Source organism: Erithacus rubecula (genome assembly GCF_903797595.1).
Source record: "Erithacus rubecula genome assembly, chromosome: 5".
NCBI classification, from domain to species: domain Eukaryota; kingdom Metazoa; phylum Chordata; class Aves; order Passeriformes; family Muscicapidae; genus Erithacus; species Erithacus rubecula.
In genome coordinates, this window is record NC_136687.1 from 66,379,536 (window position 1) to 66,405,961 (window position 26,426).

At 41.5% G+C, this 26,426-nt stretch overlaps 1 protein-coding gene across 6 annotated transcripts in view; it reads right to left on the minus strand.

The window, feature by feature from the left end:
- ANK2 (ankyrin 2) overlaps window positions 1–26,426 on the minus strand; it is a 187,533-nt gene that overhangs the window by 21,307 nt on the left and 139,800 nt on the right. For 3 of the 6 annotated variants that reach the window (XM_079306251.1, XM_079306250.1, XM_079306247.1), the window contains exons 27-38: window positions 23,399–23,623; window positions 20,614–20,768; window positions 19,640–19,851; window positions 18,629–18,833; window positions 17,853–17,949; window positions 15,416–15,644; window positions 14,009–14,134; window positions 13,098–13,220; window positions 12,319–12,348; window positions 10,398–10,419; window positions 798–872; window positions 284–415 (exon numbers count right to left, since the gene is read on the minus strand). In XM_079306251.1, coding sequence (XP_079162377.1) covers window positions 284–415; window positions 798–872; window positions 10,398–10,419; window positions 12,319–12,348; window positions 13,098–13,220; window positions 14,009–14,134; window positions 15,416–15,644; window positions 17,853–17,949; window positions 18,629–18,833; window positions 19,640–19,851; window positions 20,614–20,768; window positions 23,399–23,623 — 1,631 coding nt within the window. Of the gene's footprint in view, window positions 1–283; window positions 416–797; window positions 873–2,228; window positions 7,914–10,397; window positions 10,420–12,318; window positions 12,349–13,097; window positions 13,221–14,008; window positions 14,135–15,415; window positions 15,645–17,852; window positions 17,950–18,628; window positions 18,834–19,639; window positions 19,852–20,613; window positions 20,769–23,398; window positions 23,624–26,426 lie in introns of all 6 variants that reach the window. The other 3 variants (XM_079306249.1, XM_079306248.1, XM_079306246.1) reach the window with 2 other exon arrangements.

Here is a 26,426-nt window from a genome sequence, read left to right on the forward strand (position 1 = left end):
ATAATAAATAAGCTACAGACACATTTGGAAGCAGTGCTGTGTAAAATCCAAAAAGAAACAAACAGGTACCTATAAAAACTAGCACTCTGGCTTTTTTCTTTGTAACAAATATGTCGAGTCATCACTGTGTTATACAGAAAAGACTAGAAACAACATTGAGTACAATCCATAGTCATCCTTTCTGTAGCTTAAATTCTCCCAAAATTTTCTTTGTGATTACAACACACACCTGTCACCTCAGCTAACAGACTGGAGACAGTCACAGACAGTAACTGAGACAAACCTGTCGCATGTTTCCCATCCCTTTCAAGCCAGTATTTGAGGAGCGCGTGGCTCTGGTCTTGAAGCGAATTGGGATTTTCAATTCGGATCTGGTGAATTTGCTCCTCTGTGAAATCCAGTTCTCTTGCTAGCTCTGAAAAAGAAACCCATCTCTGTAAAGAGGTCTGACAGTACTACTACTTCTCCTCCTCCCCTGGTCTAATTTAATTGCAAGGAAAATAAATGTCTATGAATTACAGTTTAACCCCAAAACTTGAGAAAACATTTGCATCTCATTCTGTTACTTTCACTTGTATCCACTACAGGTCTATTAAATCCACAATATTTTTAAGTGATTGTTTAGAATAGGTTCCTCTGTTAACCCACTTGGGACTCTCAGTATCCCAAAGACAACAAACTTCTAAAATATTTTTATAACACATCTTTATACAATCAGAAAATCATCCAAAATAAATATGAAAGGAGTGTGGACCATTGCCCTCTTTTCTCTCTGGAGCAGACAACGTGCACTTTACCTGTCCAACTGAATCCAAGATGATCTGCGATGTGGGCCAGTCTTTCCTCTGTCCTTTCCTGATCATCCTTTTGATCTAAAGGTCAAAGAGAGCTACAAGTTGCCTTTTGCAAATTAAAAACCATTTCCATAGGAGAGAGAGGAGCCCAAGAAGGGAAAGTGCTGTTTTTTCCTAACTGCTATGTCTAAATGTAGACAGGCTGTGTAACTCAAGCAAGGCCTGTTAATCCCTAGATTCAAAATGAAACTCAAAAAGCTTGGTTTTTTGAAAAGCACAGGATTATCTAATTTTTCTATTTGAAAATCAGGTGTTCATGTGAAAATGTAATCTAGGACTGCTGAAGCAGGCATTTTACTCTAAAACTTCATTCTAAAATTCAGTTGAAGATTTTGGCTAGGTCAGGGGCCATAGTTTTCCATGCCTCCTTAGTAAATGCCAGAGTTGAAGAATTCATTGGGGCCAATGCTTCTGATGTGTTTCTATTGCAGGGCAAATTTTGTTTAAACAGTCCATACATTGCTCCAGATTATGGTCTGTATTTGAGATACTGTTAATTTCAGTGTCTCTGACCCTTTGGACAGGGAGTGAGACAAAACACCAACAACGAAGGCAAGGAAAAATCAGATGGTCATTCGTCAGTCCTCATTCACTTCACTAATGGTGAGACTGACAGCTCCTCCCATCCTCAGAGCTAATTTGAGGATGGTGGAATTTGAGTTTTGATTTTCCCTGAATGCACACGGGGATTGTGACACCTTTGAATCAAGAAATTGCTTAGGGCTCATGATATGCACGTGTCAACCTGGCTCCTGATTTCCATCAAGGCTACTCAGTACTAACACACAAGTAGGAGTGAGGAAAACCAAGCACCAGAAAATACACATTAAAATTACTGGTGACTCAGAATTTCTTCAGACACAGACTGTCAAAAAAAAGAACATAAAAAGCTTCATTCTTTAAAACTCCTGCAGATCTCTTTGTGTACCAGCTCAAAAGTCTATAAATTTATCTGTCTGGCTTTCAACTGACGCCCAAGCATTTTATTATTAGTAGAAGTTAATAGCTAGTAATAGGGCCAGGGAAAGTCAAAAGCCAAAACGTGCACGACCTAAGCAATCAGTTTAATGACAAAACCATATATATTTCTAGAAGTGTTTTTACTTATTAAGGTAACACTTCCCGTAAGCATTTACGGTTTGCAATCTTGAGATCATTTCACAGACAAGAACACAGACACAAAACAAAAAACCCAAACACAGCTCACAAGGGAAAAAAAAAGCACAACTAACCACCAAAAGCTGAAAAGAAAATGCCACACACATTACACCTGTGCACAAACGCACGCACACGCACACATCAAAGAAAACAAAAAACAAAAGAGTTTAATTCATGACATGCGTCGCACAGGGAATCCCAGTCGTTGGCAAATACCTTCAGCACGGTCATGGACATTTTCGTCAGGGATACGTTCAATCTGAGTCTCTACAGACTCATCCCAAATGGGTCTGATGTCAAAGATGTCTTCAGGGACTGACTGCTGAGTCTCACTGGATGGCACATTTTCAATAACTGAAACTTCTAGGGCACTACTACTTTCATCATCTGAAACTAATTCTTGTTCTCTCTCTGACTGTGTGAGTCTTTCCACTAATTTAGAAGCTTCATCACTAATTTCTTCGAAAAACTCTATGGAGTTTTTGTAAAGATCAAAAAAATGGTCCTTACTTTCTTTTGTGGGACTAAAAGCACCGCGGGAGCCTGTAGCGCTTCTGCTTTTAACTGGCAACCGTGAAGAAAATACCTTTGATCTTGCTGTTGTAGCCTCATCTGAGTCTAGCTCAAACTTCATCTCACTCTCCCTGGCCTCTGCCTCTGCCTCAGCATAGCTCCTAGCTTTGATGGAACGTTTGGTCTTTGGGTCCATGGGACTACTGGCATCAGATTCCGATTTACTGCGGCCATCTGGTTTCGCAGGGACCGCGCTCGGCACATCGAGCGCTTTGGGTGACTCTGGCTTGTGGACACAGGAGTCCGTGTATGAGTGTTGTGGTTCGGCTTTTTGGGTAGCAGTTTTCACAGGAATTTTAGACTTTGGTTTTGCTTGGTCATCTTTTCCTTCACACTGCGAATCGTCCAGGAAGTCGTCCAGAGAAAGGCTCTCGTTTTCTGATTGTTGCGAGGATTGCAATGCGGCAGCAGTTCTTACAGGGATTTTGGATTTGCTTTCACAAGGCACACTCTCCATTAGAGCAGTGGGGATTTCAATCACAGATCTCTGTTCCTCTGGAGAAGAGTCTGGGGACTCCTCACCCTGTTCAGAACTAACCAATCGAGTGACTCTGGAAAAATCTAACTCATCTTCTACCACACACTGCTCAGGAGAGATGGGGCAAGGCACCTGACTGCTATCGACCATGTCGGCCTCCGTTCTGGAGAGGGGCTCAGCTTCAGAGGCAGTGGTTTCTTTCTTTGGTGATTTTGAAGAAGCTGAAATACCCATTTTAATTGGAATTCTGGATTTAAGATCTGCTTTTGCAGTGCCTGCACTGGCACCTTCACCCATCATTTCTTCAGATCTATCACTAGACTCGGATGATGCATCTTGTTCTTGTATGTCTAACTCCTCTGACTCCAAAGGTGCAGATGGGTCTGGTGAGCCCTTCAGCTTTGAAGATTCTGCCTCTGCTGTTTCTTTCACTTCTTCACATAAAGCAACTTCTTCCTGTGGCTCCTGCCCCACCTGGAAGAAGTGAAAGCTTTCATCTGGGTAGTTCCTTTTGGTCATGTCAATGGCTCCACTTCTAGTCATCTCAAACAACTTGCCCTCCTGAAAAAGAAAAGGATTTTGTTCACTGAGTGGCGTCCCTTCTTCAGTGGGTGTCCTGGCCGGTGTTGTGTCAGGAGTTGTGCCTTGGGATCGCCTATCTACCATCAACCCAAATATCTTTTGTTCCTCTTCTTTCACCCGAGCTTCAAAAGCTTCATCGTCTTCACGTATTTCACTCCACATGTCAGAATCCACATCAGTTCTAGTGATGACAACCCGACCCATCAATTTCTCTGTTTCATCTCTTATATCCTCAAGGGTAGATTCAGATATTTTTGTTGAATCTGAGGTCGGAGACTCTTGTGATATCGTCTGAAATCCATCCTCTGGTTTGGGCTCTATTTCCATGTACACTTCCTCTGAAGAGCAATATTCACTGCCTGTGTCTCTGCTAAGTAAAGCTTCACCAGCCTGATCTTTCCCTTCTGGAATAGAATAGGTTTCCCTAGATAGCAGACTTCTACCAGATCCTACCTCACTTTCAGAGTCAATGAAGAAATGTCCAGAAGACACATTTTCGTAAGGGCTCACTATATACGGAGCACTACCGTCAGCAGCATCTGCTGCACAGCTGTCGAGTTCCACTGTGTCAGTGGTTAGGGGCGAATACTCTGGTAAGGGTTCCTCAGCATGACCAGCCCTGTGAGATGCCTCACAACCTGTATCTGCTTTTCCCAAATCCCTTGCCAAAGCAGAATGGTCAGCGGTGTCACCTTCAGCCAGTTTGCTGTCATGTGGAACAGAGTATTTGGTGGTACCATGTCCATGAGAAAGACTATCTGCCTCCTCTGACACAGGTCCCGTAGAAATAAGATCAGTGCATGATAATGGGGACGTGGGCTTGTCATCTTTTTCAGTAGCATCCCACTGCCCCATTGTTAGTGAAGACCCAGCGTGAAACTCTTTTTGAGAGCCATCACCAACAGGGTGACGGGGCGAACACCCAGATCGTGTGACCGGGGCGTCGGGACTGGCCATCTCACAGTCACCTGCACCATCACAACACTTTGATTCTGCACTTTCTGCTGACGCGCAGCCATCTGAAGGACAAGTGCCCGTGGAAGGCTTACAGCTGCGCCCAAGGATAAGCAGCTCCTCTTTGTCACCTTTGCCTTGCACTTTAACCTCACCTATCCTGACAGAGCAGGGTTGGGAATCAATGGGCTGGAAACCTGCTTCATCAGGGCTAGAGCTGGAGTCTATGCTAGATGGTAAAGGTGAGGGTGGCTGCACTCGGATCACAGGCTCCATTAAGAGGCCTGAGTCAGCTTCTTTCTTGAGCCGAGTCAATTCCGGCTCGCTTTCAGAAGAGGAAGAACTCTTCCTAGATTCAGCAGCAGGTGTCACCACCATAGGTATGTCTTTTTCTACTACAGCGGTTGGCTCTGATATTTCAGCCTCACGTGAAGCTTCTGAATTGGCAGCCACAGAAGATTCATCTTGCTTACAACTCTTTTTATTATCTCTCTTCTGCTTTGCTTCCTGTTCCAATTCATCAAACATTTTGATTTTGGTCACCATTTTAAACATCTCTTCTTCGGGGGTGAATCTCTTCTTTGGTTCACTTTCTGAATCATCCTCGGGTTCTTCGTTGACTTCAGGGATGGTGGCTGACTTTGGTATGTCTGCCATTTTAGGTGTGATTTCATAGCTAATTTCTTCTGAGCTAGGAGTTTCGGGGGAAACTGGGCTTTTCCCCGAACTCTCCATGAGGGATGTTTGCTCTAGACTGTCATCATCCGCACTTCCCTCAGGGTCACGGAGAATCCTGGAACGCACCGATGCCAGCTCTGGGCAGGCTTCAGCTTTGCTAAGAGCAGACAGAAGAGGGCCCTGCCCCAAAAGACAAGCCTTCACTGTTGGTTCTACGGGGCTGCTTTCAAGGGAATCGCGGCAGGGAGACTCTTTCATAGGACTGGGCTCCAAAGAGTCGGGTGTTTTGTGTGATGAGTTATCTTCTAGCACTGGGCTTGCTTCCAGGGAGTCTTTATGACTTATAGTCAAAGAGTCATCTGCAACTGGGCTAAAGCCTTCACTATCATGGCTAGCAAGTGAAAGTTCCAATTTCTGGGGACTTCTAACTGTAAGACGGCGTTCACAGGCTACATCTTTTTCTTTCTCTAAAGCAGTGTCACGTGTTTCAGAAGACTTAGTGAAATGTGCAGTGGTTCTGGATTCTTTATCCCTGCTAATATCTTTCATAACGGAAGCTGAGCTACTTTCTTTAAGTTTATCAGCCTCTTCTTCAGAGGCTGGAGGTACATGCTCTTCTGATACATGGTCAGAATGAGACTCCCTAGTCTCAGTAACAGCATCTAGCTGCCTTTCAGTAATACCTTTTTTGTCTTCCTTTGAGGACAGTTCCTTTGTAGAACATGTTTCTGCTGTTGAGTGTACTCGAGCCGCTCCTTTAGGGTCTTCAATTTGCCCATCAGTTTTCTTTGGTGAGAATGAAAGGCTTTCTGGGCTCGTTTCAGGAGTCTCTGCCAGACCCTCATGCTTGTAACTTTCCTCCGAGCTGATCTGAGGGGTTCCATCAAGTAGGCTGCCTGGAGAGTCAGCCACACCTTCATGTTTAAGGCTCTCTGAGCTCCCATCAAGAGCAGCACTTTGCAGAGAAAGAGCAGGAAGGAATCCATCTTTCCCATACTCTGTGGGAAAAGCAGCACCGAAAGGACTGGTCAGTACTTGCTCCAAGTTAACCTCTCCCTCCTCTGTCACTGAGAGGTGTCGAAACTGCTGGTATTTGTCGTTATCCTCCAGTTCTTCTTTAATAACAGCAGAAAAGTCTGTTGAGGTTTTCCTGTCAGGGCTGATCTGGAAGTCAGGTTCTCCCTGATCCTCACAAGTCCTGCCCTTCCCAGCTGCCATTTCTTTGGCACTTTCAGCAATTATTACTGGAGGGAGAGGTTCGGTTGGCTTTTTGCTGCTCTGCTCTTTGACTTGGTCTTTGCCACCAGCTTTCTTGGCAGTTTCAGTGGTGGAAGTTTGCATTTTTCCTTTCTTTGACTGCGGCTCTTTCTCTGCTTTTGACACTGTGCTTGGTTTGTCCTTCTGTTTGTCTGTCTTGAGGTTTGACACTCGCCTTGTGTCACTCTGTGAAGGAATTGTTTTCTTGCGGGGAGTTTCCTTCTCAGGGGCCTGTTGCTTCTGTTTGACAGATTTGTGCTCAAAGAGTCCGGAAATATTCTTGGACGGGTCTTGCCCTGACTGGAAGGCCTTCATCAGCTCCTTAACAGACATGGTCTCTTCGAGTCTCTCTGTCTTAGAAGAAGGTGAGACAGGTGGCTGGGCTTTGTGTGCTACTGGTTTTTTGACCGGTGCCGGTTTCTTAGGCGCCTTTTCGGCAGGGCCTTCTTTTGCCTGAACTCTGACGGGCAGTTTTGACCGCACTTTTTGCTCATCTTCCACTCGTTTCTGAAGAGCTTTCACTTTATCTTTTATTGAGCCAATGGGAGTTTCCTCAATAACAGGGGACACGGCTTTAGGCTCTGGAGCACCTGTCACCTTTAGGCCAGGCTCCCCAGCTGGTGCCTCATCTGCAGCGAGCTTAGGCAGCTTCAGCTTCTCTCCGCTGCTGTGCACCTTGCCTTCCTTTGGCTTTGGCTTTTCTCTTAGTTTTGCTCTAAAGGGCTTTTTAACTTCTGAGGCTGCCTTCTGTTGCTCCTGCAAGCTTGGTTTCCCAGTTTTTGGAGATTCTTTTCCTTTTTTTTCAGAATCCCTGCTTACTACTGCAGCTTTGGCTTTCTCTTCTACTACCTCCTTTGGCTGTCCCTCACGAAGAGAAATGGATGTTTTTAAATCCTCTGCTCCTGTCACGTCCAGCTCCCCCTTTTTTGTTGTCCCTTTGTCTACCCTGACTTCTACATGGCTTGGCTCTGTGACTTCTGATGGAGCATTTCTCCGGGCCTCCTCAATTTCTTCATCACTGACAATGATCCATTCTTCTTCTAAGGGTTCTTGCCTGGAAAGGGACTTCTGCAAAATATGTTCTTCTCTGTTGTAGGATCCGCCTCTCAGAATTTCATTTACTTTTTCTAAGTCCTCTTTCACTCTTTCAACTATTTCAAAAGGTTCTCCTGGCTCTTCTTCAGCAGACTTTTCAAGATCTTTCACTTTAATGGAGCCTGATTTATCAGAAGAGTCATTTGTCAGGATGGCAGTCATTTTGATCAGATCTTGTTTCATCTCAGAAACTTCAGACAACAGGTCTGGACTGGCTAGTACAGGGACTTCATTAACCAGATGGCTTTTCAGGAGAGATGTTTCTGTAGATTCTGTCTCGTCATCTTTGATGCGAATGAAAAACATTGAAAGTAAAATGGAAATCAAAAATAGAGATTGGAAAATGTAATCAGGACTGAAAATGATAGTCTTTGGCTGTAGTGGTAGGAAGGTCAACAAAATGGGCCGGGAATGGTGGATCCACATGATCTGAGGGTACAAGAGCAAAGCAAAGCTAACGGGGAGGGCGGGGAAAAAAACCAACTGAAAAGGAAAATGGCAGGAAATAACTTGCTTCACTTTATCGCTAGGCACAACCACACATACAGTATCAAAGCTGGAACAAACCAAATCAGGACACCAATAAAAAAAAACCCCAAAACAACAACAACAAAATTTCAAATCAAAACCAGAAGAAACACAGTGAAGTTACACAAAGAGAGGCATCTCAAGATTGTTCAGATGTTACAGATCAATGTTCAAATAAAAAGAAAAACAAGAAAAAAGGGGGAAAGCATTAGAACTGATTGAAAGCCGATTTCCTCTAAGAGAAAGCCAGTGTTAGCAAACTGTCAGAACAACATTGGGTTAACAGTTTTGTTTTTCTTAATGACCAAAATAAAAAGCAAAAAGTAATTCTGCTGTAATCTAAAATACGATCAAATATGTAGAGATCTGAATCAGCTGCAAACCGGCATTTCATCTAAGGGGATTTCACACCTACACAATGAAACAAACAGGCTTTTGTTTTAAGAGGCATGGTCCTTTCCTTGGAACATCCTCATTGACAACTAATGAACTGACTGAGGAAAGAGAAGACAGAGAAGAAAAGGAGAGATAATAAGAAAAACTGTGAATCAACTTAGAAGTGATTTCAGAGTTTTAGAAAATGTAATGTATGGCAACCCAAAGTTCACAGACAGTCACACTAGACACATACGTACAATTCATGTAAGGCAAGTTATTTCCATGCAAAGCAAAGGTGTTGCAAATGCTGCTGGGTATGTAGCCTTTGGTTAAAAACAAGAGCTCTAAAAATTCGTCATATAAATTAAAGATACATGAAAATACTGTAAAACTTACTGTGGTGAAATATTTATCTAATCTGGCAATTGATATACAGGAGGGTGGCTGCAGATAATCTCATTATGCCATAAACACCTGATGGTAATATTTAATTTCAGCAAGAAATAGCAGAAAATGGATATTGAACAGAACAAAACACTGGAGAACTGAAGCCAGTTACAAACAGAACACAATGCTTAGAAATCACAGATGGACATTCTCCCTTTAAAGGCAGCACGTCACACAGAACTGCACATTTTTGGCACCCCAGTGAAAGTCAAAGAACTAATGCAAATAAGGAGACCCCGAACAACACATAATTACCTGTCTCTATTTGTAAAGAAGATCTGTTTTGCTATGCTGTTCTCTTGGGTGTAACAAATGCTAAATATTTGCCCTGTACATTAATTAGAGCCACATTGCTGTAGGGTCTTGTGGTGCTGAAAATGTGGTCTTTGGGTGCTGCCACTTTACAATGAACATGCTGAAATGGCAGCCAGTAATTTTGCAAATTTCTAATATGTACTTTCAGAAATATCAAATGTATGACTCTTTCTCTGGCCAATAACTGAGTTAATCAGCCTGAAGCAAAGCAACTCCAGTGGGAAATAAATTGGAAGTGCTATCCAGACAGTATGTGGCTGGAGCAGGAACACACACTGGTGTTCTCTGGGGCCCTGGAGGACTCAGCAGTGAGGAAGTGGCAGGAGGACAATGCATTTTAACTGCAAACAAGGTGAGATGCTGCACTCCAAGACAGATGTCATTCTTTCCCTGAACAGATCCAAGAAATGGCTGCATCTGGAAGCAGCTCTGGCTAGAGACACCTCTGTGTGTGCAGAGATTTGTTTGATTTGCCTCTCCCATAAAGGAGACTTTTGCAAAGCCCTCACCCACAGTCTCTCATGGTCATGGCCTGATTGTGCATGTACAGAGGGAGTTTGTGCTGTGCCAAGCTGTCAGGTCAGATTTCCAGCCATATTTCACCACAGTAAAGGGTGGGGCAAGGGAGGGAGGGTTAAACAGCCTGATTCCTTCGGACAGTATCACTTTTTGGCATGGTTGTATTCCATGAGATTAAAGAAATAGATTGAAGTCCTCATTAGGTTTTCACTAAAAGTGATACTGTCATCTGTCTCAAACATGAGGCAAGAATGTGTGCCAACAAATGAAGAAAACAAAAGCAATGGAGGGATGAGCATTCATACAAGCAAAATAGCAATAGTAGGTTCACTAGGGATGTCAAAGGAAAGTAAAGGCTTAGATGAACGGTTTTTAACTGTATTACTTGTTAATTTACATGTTAAAGTCTATTGAATTGGATAGCTGCTGAGATATTAATTTATTTTATTAAGTTTCTAAAGTAATGGTGTTATTAGCAATAGCAGTTAAAACTTAGCTCTCTTTCATGCTTTTCTTTACTCTTAATGGTCGCTCATACAAATCACATTATAACATTCTCAACAAATAAAAGAAAATCTTACTTTTTTCTGAAGTCATATCAACCTGGAAGAGGAAAAAGCAGGAGATTTAAAACTTCTAATATCATTGCTATACAGAAGCCACGAGTGAAGTGCTAGTTGTATGAAGACACATGGACTTAAATGGAACCAAAAATGCATTTAAAATAACAGTAAAAGCATGGCTTCATTTATTTAGGGTCTCTAATACTGGAAAAATGCTTACTTTGCTATAGTTATGATCAACAGTAGATGCAAAATGTTTGCAGTGTTTTTTCTTTAAATACTCTTAGCAAGCATGGAGGACCTAAACTTTTGCATTGTCAGATGTTTGGTTGCATTGCTCTTAATTTATTTTTTCCTGTCAAAAGCAAAATAGTCCAATTTGGTTATGTGCAGGCATACAGTCGACCTGGAAGGCACCAGGAGGTTTCATGCATTGTGTTTCCTTGTATGTTCACTCTGAGAGCACAAATCTCATTTTGGCCTCTGCACTCAGTGATGATGAAATGCAGGTGCACCAGTGATGGCAGAACTGCCCAAGGCATGACCTGGGGGTGATGTCACTAATAGCTATTGATACCTTTAAATGGAAGCTGTGATGGCACTCACAGGCCTGCTTCTCGATTTTTCAGAGTTATTTGGGTACAGATCAAAAAGGCCATACAATTTTACTGTTATTCAAAAGAAAGCATAGTCCTTTTCAAAACAGAATTAAATAAAACATAGTCTCAAACCACGAAAATTCAAGAAGCAAATTTTTGAGGTTGCTCTGTAATTTCAGTTTATTTCAGTTCTGCTGGCATTTGTCCACATCACCACGTGCTGTTTAAATTTGGCTATGGAAAAATATTCAAAGTTGGAAGTAGCATTAAAGCTTTAATTTCCTATACAAAGTTGTGGTAGGGGTAGGGCAACCATGACAAATGCTAATCAGCTGTGCAGTACTACTGGTACAAGATACTGATAAATGCAGTCTGTTGTCTCATCCAAGATGTTAGGAAATCCTTGCCTTTCCATGAGCTGAACAGAAGGGAATCCCTGGCCATACATGCATGTTCACAGATGCCTGGCAATCTTTTAGGCTCACATAATTACATCTCACAGTAAGAAGTGTGTGTGACATGCATAAAAGCTTGAATTCCTCTGATGCACACAGTGTCCTACATGCATCCCAGTGTCCTAACCCTGTATCCCTAGGATGTTCTAGCTTCCTTTACTTTAAGTTCTTCCACATCGGTCCAGACTTATGTCAGCATACTAATCAATATTATTAACATAAAAATTAATGAAGTCAACTAAAAAAGTTCAAAATGCTTATAGCCATCAATGATGGCTTTTGTCTTCTTGTGCTTTAGTTTCCTAGACAAAAATAGTAGTCATATTTACCATAGGAGTGGTAAATATTTTTGTCATGATAATTGGAACTACAAGCCACAGACCTGCTGAATCTGTTGTGCAGTGCATGGAAAAGATGTCCATCTTCTTTGGGGAGCTGGCTATTCTCACAGTGTTTCCAACAGCTGAACACCATCAAAGTGTCAGGATGCTTTTTACTCACTCGTGTAGGGGCCAGACCTTAAGGAACATCTGTAAGTGTGAGACCAGGGCTGGGAGCTCAGGGGGAACTGATACAATTTACTTTATGCTAAAGATGAAAATTCTAAACCTGCTACTTGTTACTTGTGGATTAACACTGATTCTGTACTGGATGTCAGTCATTTGGCTCAGTAACCTGTAACATCCAGACTACCAGATTTATAAATGGAGAAGACTGGTCATTCTAACAGAGAACAAGTTCAACTCTGCCTATTCCCAAAGTGAGTCTGTCAGAGCCTCTTCACTGTGTGTGTAGCACTGAACTAAGGATCACTTCTGGGCTGTGTCTGTTAGTTGTCTTTGAGTAATGTGTGCAGGCAAGAGCATGCTGATTTAGCAACTTTACCTCTTCTGGCTCTGGATCTGAATCTGATTCCTTTTGGTCCCAAAGCGCCATGCAAAAAGACAAGGGGGAAACAGAGCAGGCAAGAGGCAATTTTTTTTAGAAGAGAGTAGGAAAAAGTAACTTCTGACAACATTTAACAGAAAAGAAGAAAATGTAGCACATTTCTGCAGTTGATTTCTTATGCCAAAAGGCAGCAAAACTAAACGGTCAATTTAAACACAAAAGGCTACAGAACTGAGCAAAAATACAAACAGAAGAGTTAGACATCTAGTGATCCTTATTTGTAAAAAACTTAAAATATATACATGCTTTTTCACCCATAAATTAGCATATATAAACACTTAAATATTCAAGAACTATCACCATATACAGTCACAAAATGTTGTGTTGCTCTGTTTTAAAATTACACTAAAATTCTAAAAATGCTGAGAAGAAAATGATCACCATTTTGGGCAAATACATCCCTAAAAGGCATGCAGCTTCTATCTGACCAGGAGAGAAAAAAAACATGTGTTTTCAGAGAACAAACCAAGTGACCCTTTTTAAGGAAACAAATGTTTAATATCTGAGGGCACTCTCACTCATCTGTTCTGAGTTCTCAGGAAATACCTGACAATGTCTTCAAACACTGGCATTAGGAGTACCAAGCCCAAGACACCAAAAGCCCTTGCATGGAATTATTTCCTGCCCACAAAGCTTTAACCCTGCTTTTCCCTCCTCTTCATTTCTTATTTGTATGATAATGCTAATGCCCACAGCTGGGTATAATTTCACAGTACCTTTGTGTAAATGGGTAAAGTGATGTTTAAATTACATATGGCTTGATGAACGAGGCCTCTGGTAGATTTTGGCTCCTTCATGAATGATAATCGTCCGCAGGGCTCTTGAGTGCTGTCTCGGACCTGGCACAGCAAAAACACACATTTAACCTGCTGCTCTGCTGTGTGAGCTACTTGTGTCTCTCAAAACCATTCAGCAGGAGGGACCAGGTGGGGAGAAAAAGTCCATGTAGGCAAAAATAACGTGTTTTCACTTTTTTCCCCCTGCTGTTTGGAAATGTACATACAGATGTATTTGTGTATTCAACATATGTTGGATGTTGTTGCTGGAAGATTCGGGGGGGGGGGGGAATCTGCAAAGCCAAAGGAAGGCAGTAGCACAAATAAAGGTGTAAATTAAAACAAGCTTACAAAATATTGCTGGTAAGGAGGGACCAAGTTTAAAATTTGTCTAGGAGCACACAGTAAATATAACACAATGGCTGAGGGGGTTGATTTTCTCCATTTACTGGAAGTTTCCATTCACAAATCATTTCTCTAAGAGTGTTATTGATATAACAGTAATAGTTTCCTCATTTGTAGACCGAATGTCCAGGAAGGAAAAGTTTGTGGAAGAGGTTTCCAGTGCTCTCTAATCTCCCTCTCAGAAGAGGTGGTGATGGTGGCTTGGTGACAGCAGCCCTTCTGACAGTGGGTTAATGCTTCACTTAATCTGAGAGGGTTTTTACTTTGGCTTCTATTTTACAAGTTTTCCTACTCATAAAAAAAGTATTTTAAATGCAATAGTATAGGGATAAAATTAGTTTACAGTAGGGAATTTTTCTAAATTAAGTAGTTTGGTTTTCCTTCATTCACAAAAAATATGGTGAAGTGATAACTCAAAATACCCAAAAAAGAGCCATCAATATTACCTTAACAAATAGAGGAAGTCTATTCTCTTTGAAGGCAAAGAAACTGAATATATGGTGTTGCCCACTCTTAGTGAGAGGCACCAAGTTGCCAAAGCAGTCAACGTAGATGGGTTTTCCTTCTAATACCTGTTGGAAAGGAAAACAAAAGCAAACCATCAATTAATCCTTGTGAGGTGATTAGGATTGCTTCTTAGGGATAATTCTACAACAGCTCAAATCAATTTCGGGACTTGTTAGGATTTGTTGCATACAGTGGAATGTGTGGAAACGTTTCAGATTATGAAATTCCAACGAGAAGAGATTGTTAACTTAGTAACAACAGTGCAGTTCTTTAAATGACAACAGTAGATGACTCAGTGTCATAAATCTGGGCAAACTTTTAAATCTAGATTTTAATCTGGATTTTTTTATTTACTCCAATTTTAGCATCCTTTGCTAACCTGCCCTCATCACCACAGTCAAAGAAATATTTCCTTCAGCCATCAGAATTCAGAGTGTGTGCATACTGAGTCAATTTATTTCAGCTGGATCGTTAGAGTCATTAAGAGATTTTGAAAGGCAAACCTCAGGTAAATATCCCTCTGAAATCTCTCTCTAACCACACCATTTGTATCTTCAGATTGCTGCTCTTTTGGCCCCTCTACATCTTTGAATATCAGACCAGCAGTTTGGGAGATGTTCCATCCAAAGTGCCAATTCATTTCATGGCTCATCCTTACTTTCCAAAAATTCAGCCTCACCATTCAGTTTGATAAGCCCATATTCTATCTTGCTGCTCTGCACAAGAGATGCCTGTCAGAGCTTCAGGAATAGCTAGGACAATTCTTTTAAAGGTGGGATTCTCATGGAAAGGAGACTGAACTAAGCAGAATGTGCAATGTAGGTTAAAGCACCTTCAATTTGTCATCCCTTCTGAGGGAGCTGACAGAGCCAGAAAAATTGCATTTAGCAGACAGTTTGCTGAATTCCTCACTTTTGTCTGCTCAGCAACAGATTTAATGTAATTTTATTTTTGTAAAGCAGAATAATAATCAAACCTGCTGCTTTAACTTTTTGGTATGTGAATGTGCTGACAAGCTGTGACCTCTACAGCTGCCTTTGTGGTTAGTGATGTGCATTTATGGGGTTACTGGAAGGCAGGATTTAGCCATCATTTTTGGCTCCAACCCTCTCCCTTTAGCACTGTGGACTGAGTTTGTCAGTTGCCCTCTGGGAATAGGGTTTCCTCACTACTTTTTCCTTACACCTGACAAAAGGCCAAGTTTCCATCTTACTGAGGCTGCTGATACTGCATGACAGTACTTGTTGACAGATTACTTTTCAGTCCTTGTGGCAGATAGCAGGCAGAAAAAACTAGCTTAAAGCAGATGCTAGAAAATGGAGAAAACTGAAAGTCCTGTACAGTACCTCTACATCCCTGCTTCTGGCAACTTCAGCAAAGTTTTCTTGTTGTTCTAGAGTTTTATCCACCTTGTCATCCGTCATGCAGAAACATCTTAACCGTGCTTCAATGGGATCATGGGATTTGGCAAACACCACAAATTTGGCCATGTAGGGGACACAGATAATTTCTCTGTACACTTGGGAAGCAAAAGTAACAGATTCTTGTGTCTGACGACAGTCTATCAACCAAAATCTGTAAAAGAAAATGAAAAGCTGTGCCATCAGCAGAGAAGGATTTAAGAAAGGAAATTCTGTTTCCCCATTCAGGCAGCACTAGCTGGTAACCACAGCAATGGGAGATAACAAGTCAGAATAGAGTAGAAAAATAATTGTCACTCTTGGGTTTTGTCTTCCACCCAACTTAAAGGAAGTAGCAGCCAATTCCTTACATACAAGAGCAAAACCTGAGGTCTTTAGGTGAACATAAATGACTTTGTCCACTGTGCAAAGCTGCATGGAAAATCAGAAATTATTCCTATGTGAATTTAGTCACCAAGCACATACATCAAGGAGTAACACATCCTGCCTTCTTTCCCAGCTACCACTTGAGTTTCTCTGCAGAGTCAATTCCTTTTCTTTTCAATAAAACTCACTGTGTGGGTGGAAAGCACAAGTTTCCCAGCAGGCAGATGAAGGCCAAAGGCAGAAAAGGTCAGAGGCAGCTCACAATGGATTCCTCACAATGGATTACATGGCATTATAACCCCAAAGCACACCTTTGGAGTGTGACTGCTCTGCACTTACTCATCTGCAGCTGAATAAAGCAAATTCTGTGCTGTGCTCATCTTTAGAACATTTCACACATGCACTGCTCAAAGCCCCAGGCTGCTGACATCTGCAAGAGGGAAAGCATGTGTGCTACAGAATTGCTCTGCACACTGATCTTTTCCTTCTCCTGCGTGGGAGAATTATGCTGTGCTGGACTCCAACTGGAGAGGCCACATCCTCTGAGAAACCACCAGATGCCTCAGTGATTTGCTGTCAAACACCAGGGGCTAAAAAAGCCCCAACAGATATTAAGTCTTTTAAAAGCTGCAGTTCAGCAAATGGAAAACAAACACTGTGCTTCCAAGTCTGCAGTGTAATTCACATGGCAAATATATCTCTTTCCCAAGCTCATTTTGGACCAAATTAGTTTTATGAATGGTAAAATTGTTATCCATCCATGTTAGCTAGACATAAAAAAACTACTGTGAATAGTGAAAGTCAGAATTCAGATGGAAAATCCCTCTTTTTAAATGCACCAGCATTTCAAACCATGTTTGGGGCAAAGCAGACAGTTGTGCATTCATTTGGATTAAAAAGAAGAGGCAGAACCCATTAAAATCTCTACATGGGACCCTGCCTGTATCACAGAATATTAACAACAGTCATCAATTTTCACATCATAATCAGGATTAAGAAAGATCCACTACAAATACAGATTGTAGGACCATTAAGTGTCACCCTCATTCTAGCTATCACCTGTAGTCCCCTGTGCTGGGGCTTGACATTTTAAGGGATTTGGACTTCTCCAACTCTGCATCTTGTTTCCACACATGGTTCTTAAATTGGCCTTTAATTCCTGCCTTTGCACAGACCTCTGCAGCACAGCACTGAGCTGAGTGCTCTGTAAGATCCCCCTCTTGTGGCCACTGCTGTCACAGAGGAATCTTCAGCTACACCAAACAAAGTGTGCATCAGCACAGCAGCCAGTTCAATGAGAGAACAGCCCTTTCTGAACTGAGAAAGGATAAAAAAATAGCATTTGATTTCATCTAATGTTAAACTGGAGATTGGACTGCAAGAGCTGATCTCATTTGAACACTGAATACACAATTTCAATAAATAACAAATCTAATTAACAGCAATACCTGCCCCAGATACTGAATGTTTGCACTGAATTTCATGGGCAAGTTAGCCATGACTTTTTAAACTGTTTGCTGGAGCCCATAGCCTAGATGGAATACTTTCCAGGTCATGGACTGCATCTCCTGTTACAGAGGAGATTTTTGGGAATTTCTGTGATATACATCATGGCCACAAACTCACATACATACATACATACTTTCATATATATTATTCTTTTTTCAAAATAAAAATCTGCTTTCTGTGAGAGAGCAGTTAAATCTCATCACAAAAGCACATGTATGGAAGAGACACTTCTAGACCCCAGTTTGGCACACGTACAGGCCCTTTGCCCCTGACTTCTCAGTTTTGGATATTCTGAAAGTAATATCTCTTACAAGATATATAGTGAGGTACCCAAATAAGGGATTTCTGTTTCCATGGAAATTTGCATAATAATCAATATCTCTTTTCATTCTACTCTCCAAACTAAAATAGTTTAACAGAAATATTTGTGGAACAAAGGCATCTATGTGAGAGCATTACTGTAAAAGTGCTGTTTGTTTGTGTGTACCTGGCAGACACATTTGTTGTGAAGGAAACACATTCATTAACAAATGTCAGTGGTGTTGTCCCAGTGATGTCTTCCCATTGGGCAGGGGTGGTTCCTCCTGAAATGGTAGAGGTTTAAAAATAAAATCAAAACCAAGCAAGTCTGCAACCTTTTTGCTTCTAAGAAATTCTTTACAGTTTTTAATTGCCTTGAAACCAGTAATAATCCCAGGTTATTATGCTTTGTCCTTGAGTCCACATTATTACATTAATGCCAGTAGGACTGGATGGGCTTACTCTGAAAAAACCAAGTACCCAAACAATTTTTAAGTGATGAGCCCTGCAGCACAGAATTAAGTTAAATTAATTAAATTAAATGCTTGCAGCTCATTTCTGTCTCTTAAGGGAGACTGAAGCAGATGCTAATCACTTAGGAGACATTGCAAGTGAAGTGTTTAACTCCAGTATTTTCCTCCTAAGCACCCTGCAATATTAAGTCTGTACTACACTTACTCTGCCAGGCAGAGGTATGTTTGGTCTCAAGAAACAAACTGTAAGGAAAATGCAGAAAAACCACCAAAACTAAAGTCTGTGATTACATTACACATCTCTTGTTAGTGCAAACAACAAATGTTATTTCTGGTATAAAGGAATTGTTTGCAAAGTAGCTTATTTTCACAGCTTCTGGCCCCAGTCAGGTTTCCATCTATCCTCCCCCTGGGTGTAATCAATTCAGCATTTCCAGCCCCTGGGGACTGCCAGTTTCAGGAGGCACATGGAGAGCTCCAGGACTCCTACCTGTAATGCTGCATAGTAACCTCAGGGTGGGCGTGTCGCCTCCATAGCCGTTCATGAGCCCATCACTGGAGGCCTTGGGCACGGGGATGGTCATCGTGATGGGCTTATGGAATTTCCTCCTCCTGGGCTCCAGCGTGACTATGGGGCTGAAGGTAGCCTTGTTGCCTAAAATCTTCTTTGTAAGTTCAGTGTGCATAGGTTGAGCCTGTTCAAAGCAGCAGGAAATAACAGAGCAGTTACTTGAAAATAGTCTAGTGATGTGTAAAGAACTGGGTCTGTATATTTCCCACAAATCCCATAACTTTTCAAATGGCACAATTTCCCATGAAAATCTGCAGGAAGAACTGACTGCCAGGGAGAAGGAGAGACCTCACTTTCTTAGCTTTCCATGCCTGCCTCTTCTTCCTATCCCCTTTCTTATCACTCACCATATTTTTACAGCATTAATTTAAATTCACTTGACCAGTCACAAATGATAACCTGGTCACTTTTTTCCCCTAAAAACAAACTGTTCTATGCTGATTTATGGTGCTATTCAGCTAATCCCAGAGATTTCAAGAAGCACAATCTCCTGGACAAGGTAAATCATGCAGCCATGCAGCAGGAGGACAGGATGGAGAGTTCTCTCTCTGTGGGGAGTGAATTGTTACACTGGTTCATTCACACTGAAAATCTGTACATTTAATAGTAGTAGCACGTTCAATTATTGCAGCATTCTGTACTTCTCTGATGCCTTTCATAAGAAGTAAGGAAATTCCATGACCTACAATAATATCAACATCATCACCAACATTTCTTCCCAAAGTTATACAGAAGTTAATAGACAAGACTCTGAACTAACTGGAAAACCCAAAGCTCTACCACTTGCTTTGACTTTGGCATGGATGTTTTTCTTTTATTACTTTCACTAGAAGTGTTGTAGACAACATTTAACACAACAAGCCGAGTATGCCGGTTCTCCATGCAGAAAAGGTGATTTGTCACCAGAACTCTGTGAACATTTCCCTGTACCTGGAGGCCAACACGGATTCTCTTGGTGAGCGCTCCTTCTGGGAAGACTGCCTGCACCTGTGGGACCACGGTGCTGCTCAGCACCCCTCCCTCAGGCCCGATGAGGTTGCTGTCCTGCTTGATCCGCGACACCACTGCGAAGTACTGAGGGAAATCCCGGGTGATGATGCGGCAGATCCGCTTCTTCTCAAGCTCCTCTGGAGTGTCAAGTACTGAGGGCCAAAGAGGGGATGGTCAGAAGACTGGAGTTTCATAGAAAAAGTACAGTCACCTTCAAAATGCACTCAAACTTTTCACAGTTTTGCACAACTTACACAAAGTACTTTGTCTACAAATAAGGGCAAAAGGAAACACACCCCTGTGTTGAGCTAAACCAGAGCAATCAAGAAAGGACAGACTGAGCCATGAACTGAAAGCAGCAAACAGAACACATCAACAACATCTCCAAGATGAGCAGCCAAACAAGCAAAGGGATTGGTTGCAGCCCCCTCTACCTCACCTATTTACAATGTCCTGAACTAGCATCAACAAAACAAAACTTCAAAACAGTATCAAAATATGAGTTCAGCTTTAATGCTGTGAGCTGTCTTGTTTACTTTGGAATTAGTGAGGTTTTTAAAAAAAACAAAACAAAACAAATTAATAACAACTTCTGCAGCTCCTAGACAGCCCAAGGCCATTCTGTTCTCTCAGAAAGCAGGAGTACCCGTGACTGACATTTCCTCCCACACATGGAGCTGCTCCGAAAGGATCAGTATGGTAATTGCCTTGTTTTGGAAAGATGTTTGCTATGGAAGCTTTTTGTTTAACACTATGAGAAGGAACAGGAGAAAACAAGTCTGGAGCCTTCACAAAGGGAGACATCATGTCCCATTGCTTCAGCAGCCCTTGCAAAGGAAGCCAGCACCATGGTAGAAGCTGCTACCCCCAAGGAACACAGGAACAGGAGAAGAAAACCAAGTGCCTCTGGATACCTTCATCCATCCCATTCAGGATTTCGTTCAGTTCATCCTCAGTGTATTCACAGAAATGCTCCTTCCAGCTGTCCCCGTTCTCGCTGCGCAGGATCACCAGCTCTCTCTCCTTCCCACGCAGGGCAGCAAAATGGGGAATCTCCACAATCACGGGCCTGGCACAGCAACACAGCGCATTAAATGCACATGGGAGAGAGGAAGAAACAGGATTAACAGCAACTCTATTCAGTCTGCTACAAAGTGACCTGGAGTTCTACCTATTCAGCTGCAATACCTTGGCATAATCCTAAACTAGTAGGCCACTAACACAGACTAGATTGTTACAGGGACCCAGTAAGTGCTGAAGGACAGATGAAAAAGTGCATTCACCTCTTTCCACAGTGTGAATGAGATTTGGTATAATAGTGCTTATCTGAAAATTTGGTGATTGTTTTTGCAAATCCATCAAAAACTCATGCTCATTTTAGTTGTCACTACTGTCTGGGTTAACCTGTGCAACTTCATTTCAAAGAGAATCTACTGTAATGTATAGGAATAGTGGGACAAATTCTGATCTCACTTATACTAGTGCAAATCAGAATAATTTCATTGCAATCCAGAGACGTGTCCTGTGCCAATTTCACTTTGTAATTCTATATATTCCAATGAATTTATTCCTGATTTACACCCTGGGAGAGACACAGGAAGTCTGAGGAGATTGTCTGGGTTGCTATTGCAGTATAAGAGATAAGAATTTGCCTTGTTGCCTTGCAAATCAACATCTGCACCAGCATGTGCACCCATATATATATATATACACACACACATATACAACACATATGTGTACATATAATATATCTGTATTGAGATATACATATACATACATACTCTTAGAAATAAGAGAGAAGATATAAAGATATTTGTAGATACACTTCTTTAATTAGAGGACTCACACAGATTACCAGGTATGTAGTAAATGCCACGTGTTCTATCACACTGGTGGTATCCAACATATAACTTATTGATTGATTGGTCCTTGATACAAAAGAAACAGTTAAAAATTTACAGTAGATTCTTTTTTTTCTGTGGTCCCAATCCAGGTTGCTTTGCTACAGACATCAAGCACAGAACTAGGAAGATATCATGCCAAAACAAAAATGAAGGCCACAATACTTGAAGAAAAAGATACAAACATACCACCAAAACAAAACCACAAACCACAAAGGTTGAAAAATGGTCCACTAAGGGTTAAGTGTACAAAATTTCAAATGATAGAAAGAGACAATATCATGGGCATAATGACATAAAAAAATCATATTGCAGAAGGAGGAGAAGAATGGGGAGGTCAGCATCCATCAATTTGTTTCAAGTCTCTCCTACCCAAGGAATTTGGTCCCAGGAGGCCCCAGCTGAAGGATTCGGCTGACCAAGCTTTCTCCCTCATTAAGTGGGGGAGGAGCCGTAGGCAGATGAAGTTTACTGAGTACATCCAAAGCAGCAGTGAAAGAAAGAACATAAATAAACTTTATGTATTTTTTGTGCCAGAATGCCAGTGCCACTGTCTGGTCCACAGAGTGGAATTAGGCTGTACACTGAATAAGGTTCCGTCCTAGCCACAATTTGGTGACCCAAATCAGAAAATCAGTTTTGTTAATTTAGGATCTTTTCTTTCTTATGGGGGTTTTGGCTGTGTACTCAATGGGAGAAGGATCTGGACCTTAGAATGCACCCCTGCAAACAGTACAGCAATTTTCTCATCTCACTGCCAGTACAACACCTTGGAAAATGCTTCCAGGAAGGGCATAAAGATAGAATGAAAAAACTATACTATATGCTTGTCTTGCAGGGGAGGCACCCTCATCAGATAGGAAAACCATTAAAAAAGAATGGGAGACATACTTAAAATCCATTTGTGGGTGACAAAGATAATGGGAAGACTGAATGTGACAGCACAGTATCTTCTGCTCTTTAGATTTCCTTCTCCTATTTTTTAGAAATGACCAAGATGTGAAAAGAATAAGTGATAGCACTAACAAAGATGGTGGCTCTGATGACTGCCTGTTTTAACAGGATTTTAAAGCAACTGAGTTGTTTCCAAATGGATTTAACCTAGTGGTGCTTACAGACACTTTTTTTACAGCTTCTGAATGAAGTTACTCACTGCATTAGAAGAGGTTCCTTCAATCATCCACTTTTGGATGTCACAGTTGATAGGGAGAATAGTTGGTAAAAAAAATTTTCAAAAGTGCATATAACTACTGCTTTCAGCTGAAAACTGTTAAGATGAGCTCAGCAGCAGACACAAATCTGATCTTTCTATAGGTGTTGCAGCATAGGAAGAAACAAATAGCCAAAAAAATTCCAGAGGTGCCCTCCTGTTTAATTTAGCAATTTCAACCCCAGAAAAATCCACCATGCTTCCCTGATAGTCCACATTACTGATACCACAACACAAGGCTCTAAAACAAGCTCCTGTACCTCGTGTTGTGTAGGTAGCAGGCTTCACATTTGGGGGTTACCTCAGCTCAGTACTATTAATTTTTTAAATATAACATGAACTGCTTTTTCTGGCTGCAAACGTCTTTCCCACTATAATATCACTATAATTATATCCAAGGAGGCACACAAACCATAGTGCTGATGTTTGAAATAGCCGTGTTGAACAAAAGTGTGTAAAATCTTTGCAAATTCCTACCACACGCTACAGAGAACCTTCTCAGTCGCAGCTCGCCAAAGGAACCGTTTCAGTGCAACGCAGACAGCAAGAGGCTGAAGGTTTCCCTTCAGGCCAGGCGGCCCCCCTTACCCAAGGAACTGAGCCCCAGAGGGTCCCACTTCGATGAGGCGGCTGGCCAGCCCTTCTCCCTCCACCATGGGCGGCATGGTGGCCAGCCTGTGGCGCTTCACCAGGCGGCAGGTCACGCGCGTCGGCGCCGTGCACTTGCGCGGGGGGATGATGATGCGCAGCCCGTTGTGCCGGCAGCCCCGCATGGCGCCGCCGCGAGCGTCCACCATGAAACTCACCAGGAAGCTGCAAAATCAGGGCAGACAGTGAGATCCAGAGCACAGCAACAGCTCCCTCGGTTATGCTCCACATAAGGAAATAGAGCTCTTGCTCAAGAGGTGCAATGAGAAAAAGCCTTTCTCCCATGTGAAGCACCAAATCATGCTGAGCTCATTATTAACTGGACTGGCAACTACTACCCAACAGCTCTTCACACAAAGTCTTATCTCACAGGGCTGCTGTTGGCAAACTACCAGCAGACACTAATAAATGTGAGCACGTGTACCCTTTGCAAAGTGCAAATATTGCTACTCTGTACCTGCAAGTAGCTGTACTTAAAGTTGTCACTCTTTAAATACTTCACGAGCAAATACATCTCATTGAAAAAAATTATTTATTATTCCAAAATATAAAGCCAATTCTGATTGGATGGCTCAAGTTTTTTAGTTCTTGGGGGTTTTTTCAAAATTCTCAATATAATTTTCTAGTTATTTGATAAGCTATAATTTCTTAGAAAAATGAGTTTGGATATTTAAAAAAAAAAATCACTATGGAATGCATGAATATAGTTCATACTCCATCAATGGGGTTATCACACCTATTTATATTAAAAAAACCCCACCATATCATTATGGTTTTAAGGCAAATCAGGGGTTTGGTCAGATGAGAAGAGCTAGATCACTATATAAATGGTTTACTTATGGATTTTGGGTTTTCTGTGTTACCTTGCAAGGCAATACAATGTGCCACAGGAAAACTCAGAAATGCAGAAAGTTATCTGCAGGGATCTATCTACTTCTAGCACAAGGTAAATTATTGATTCCTTTTTCTTTAAAGGGGAGGAAAAATTAATTTGGTACGGAATTTCTCTAGTGCTGAATTTTTTGTAGTTCCACATACACCAACAGGGAGATTTTGACATTTTTGGGAAAGGTGTAGAACTACTTCCAATTTTTTTAACTGTTTGATTACAGGATCATGCCTGATGTGGGACAGTAATGTCAGGTTGCTAGAAATGAAAATAAGCAGATGAGACAGAAGGGTGTCAGGCCTACTTCTAGCCACTAATATAGAACCAGCACAATGGGGAGTCGCAGAAATGCTATTGAAGTACCTGCAATAGAGAAAAGCCCTTATAACAGGAGTAACAAATACAGGGATTTTTCCACTGCCCCCTTGACCATTCTGTGCAACAAACATTGCATCCATTCATTGTCCACACAGCTACAAGGATTCCACATGCTGTAAAAACACAACACTCGACACACCGTGCAGGTCAGAGATGGACGATGGGAAGGAGCCACAAGCGCCAGTCGGAAGCACACCATGCACCACGGATGCCAGTCTGTCTCACACATGCAGGCTCCTAGTCTACTGCCATTCAGATACCTCTAGGCTTTGCTTAGGGTAAAACTCTGGGTAGTACAACCATTAGCTCATTCCTTAGAGGTTGGTGTTTCTGTGGTTTTAACAAGGGGGAAAAAAAGAAAATGAAAACATTTTACAGCTTTAAAAGTCTGGGGATTTGTTGAGAAAAATGGGAGCTTCCTTCACAAAATACATTCTTTGTACATATTAGAGCACCGATAAAAAAAGAGCTTAAGAGACACTAAATGCTCAGTTGTTGCACTAATGCTCTTGGTTTGTGTAGCAATTGTCCCTGAAGTATGTGAATTAGTGTTATCAAAATGGTTCTGAGTGATGTTTCAGAGAACATGTCCAAGTCTTCAGTACAATGGGTGTGTTTGAGGCAGTCAATGACACTGCTGGAAGAAGAGCTTCTCATTTTAAAGCCACTGCTAAGAGCAACACAAACACTCCCCCACAACTCCCAGAAGCTAATGAAAGCTCTGACTGAATTAAAGCAGCATTCACATTTCTCATTGTGCAAGCTGTCATGAACACAATATTTAGGATTCAGTTATTTTAACTATTGACATAATGCTAAAGACTATGCTTTAACACCAGGATCAACTTTTTTTGCTGTCCATCACTAAAATATTAGTGCTGGGTGACCTGCTGTTCCATGCTCTCCTTAGCTTATGTCCCTGCTTGCCTCTGCAATGCCAAACTCACTGTTCACTGCCCAAAGAGCAACACACCAAAGATGAGGATCCAAACCAAGTCATCTCCCTTCTAACCCTTCTGGATTCTTTTTTCAGTATGGTTGCAACTCCTTTCAGATTGAGTTTACTGAATGTGCTTGGTGGGTCAGTAAATCTATCACAAAGTCTATCTCACTTCAGCCATCCCTCACTGGAACCAACCACAGCTCCAAGGAGTGGAAAAACAGGCAGAGCTAAGTCTCATTGGGAGGTGGACACAAAGATAAGAGTTCTAGGATAAAACCACTAGGATATTATTATTATTATTATTATTATTATTATTATTATTATTATTATTATTATTATTATTATTATTATTATTATTATTATTATTATTTAATGGAAAAACAGATGGTTCTATCATAAAAAAGATCTAAGTTTGTTATTCAGACAGCACAGAAAGCCAGGTCCCAAATCCAGCCATAGAATTCCATGGAATTGCTGGGAAAGAGATTTTTGAGAACTAGCATGAATGCAGTGCAAAGGAAAGAAACTGAAGGGGAAAATTTCTGAGCTTTAGACCTGTAGCATAATCCTGGAAGGACAGAGCACCAAGACAGGGTTTGCAGACACAGAGTGTGAAAATACATCCTTTTCACTATACCACTCTGCTTATTTCCCACCTTCTTACTATATTCATTTTTTCATTTTGGTTACACAAGAGAGTGAAGCAAATAGTTCATAAGAAAGCCTTTTCTGAATCACAGCAGCCTCTTATTCTGCCT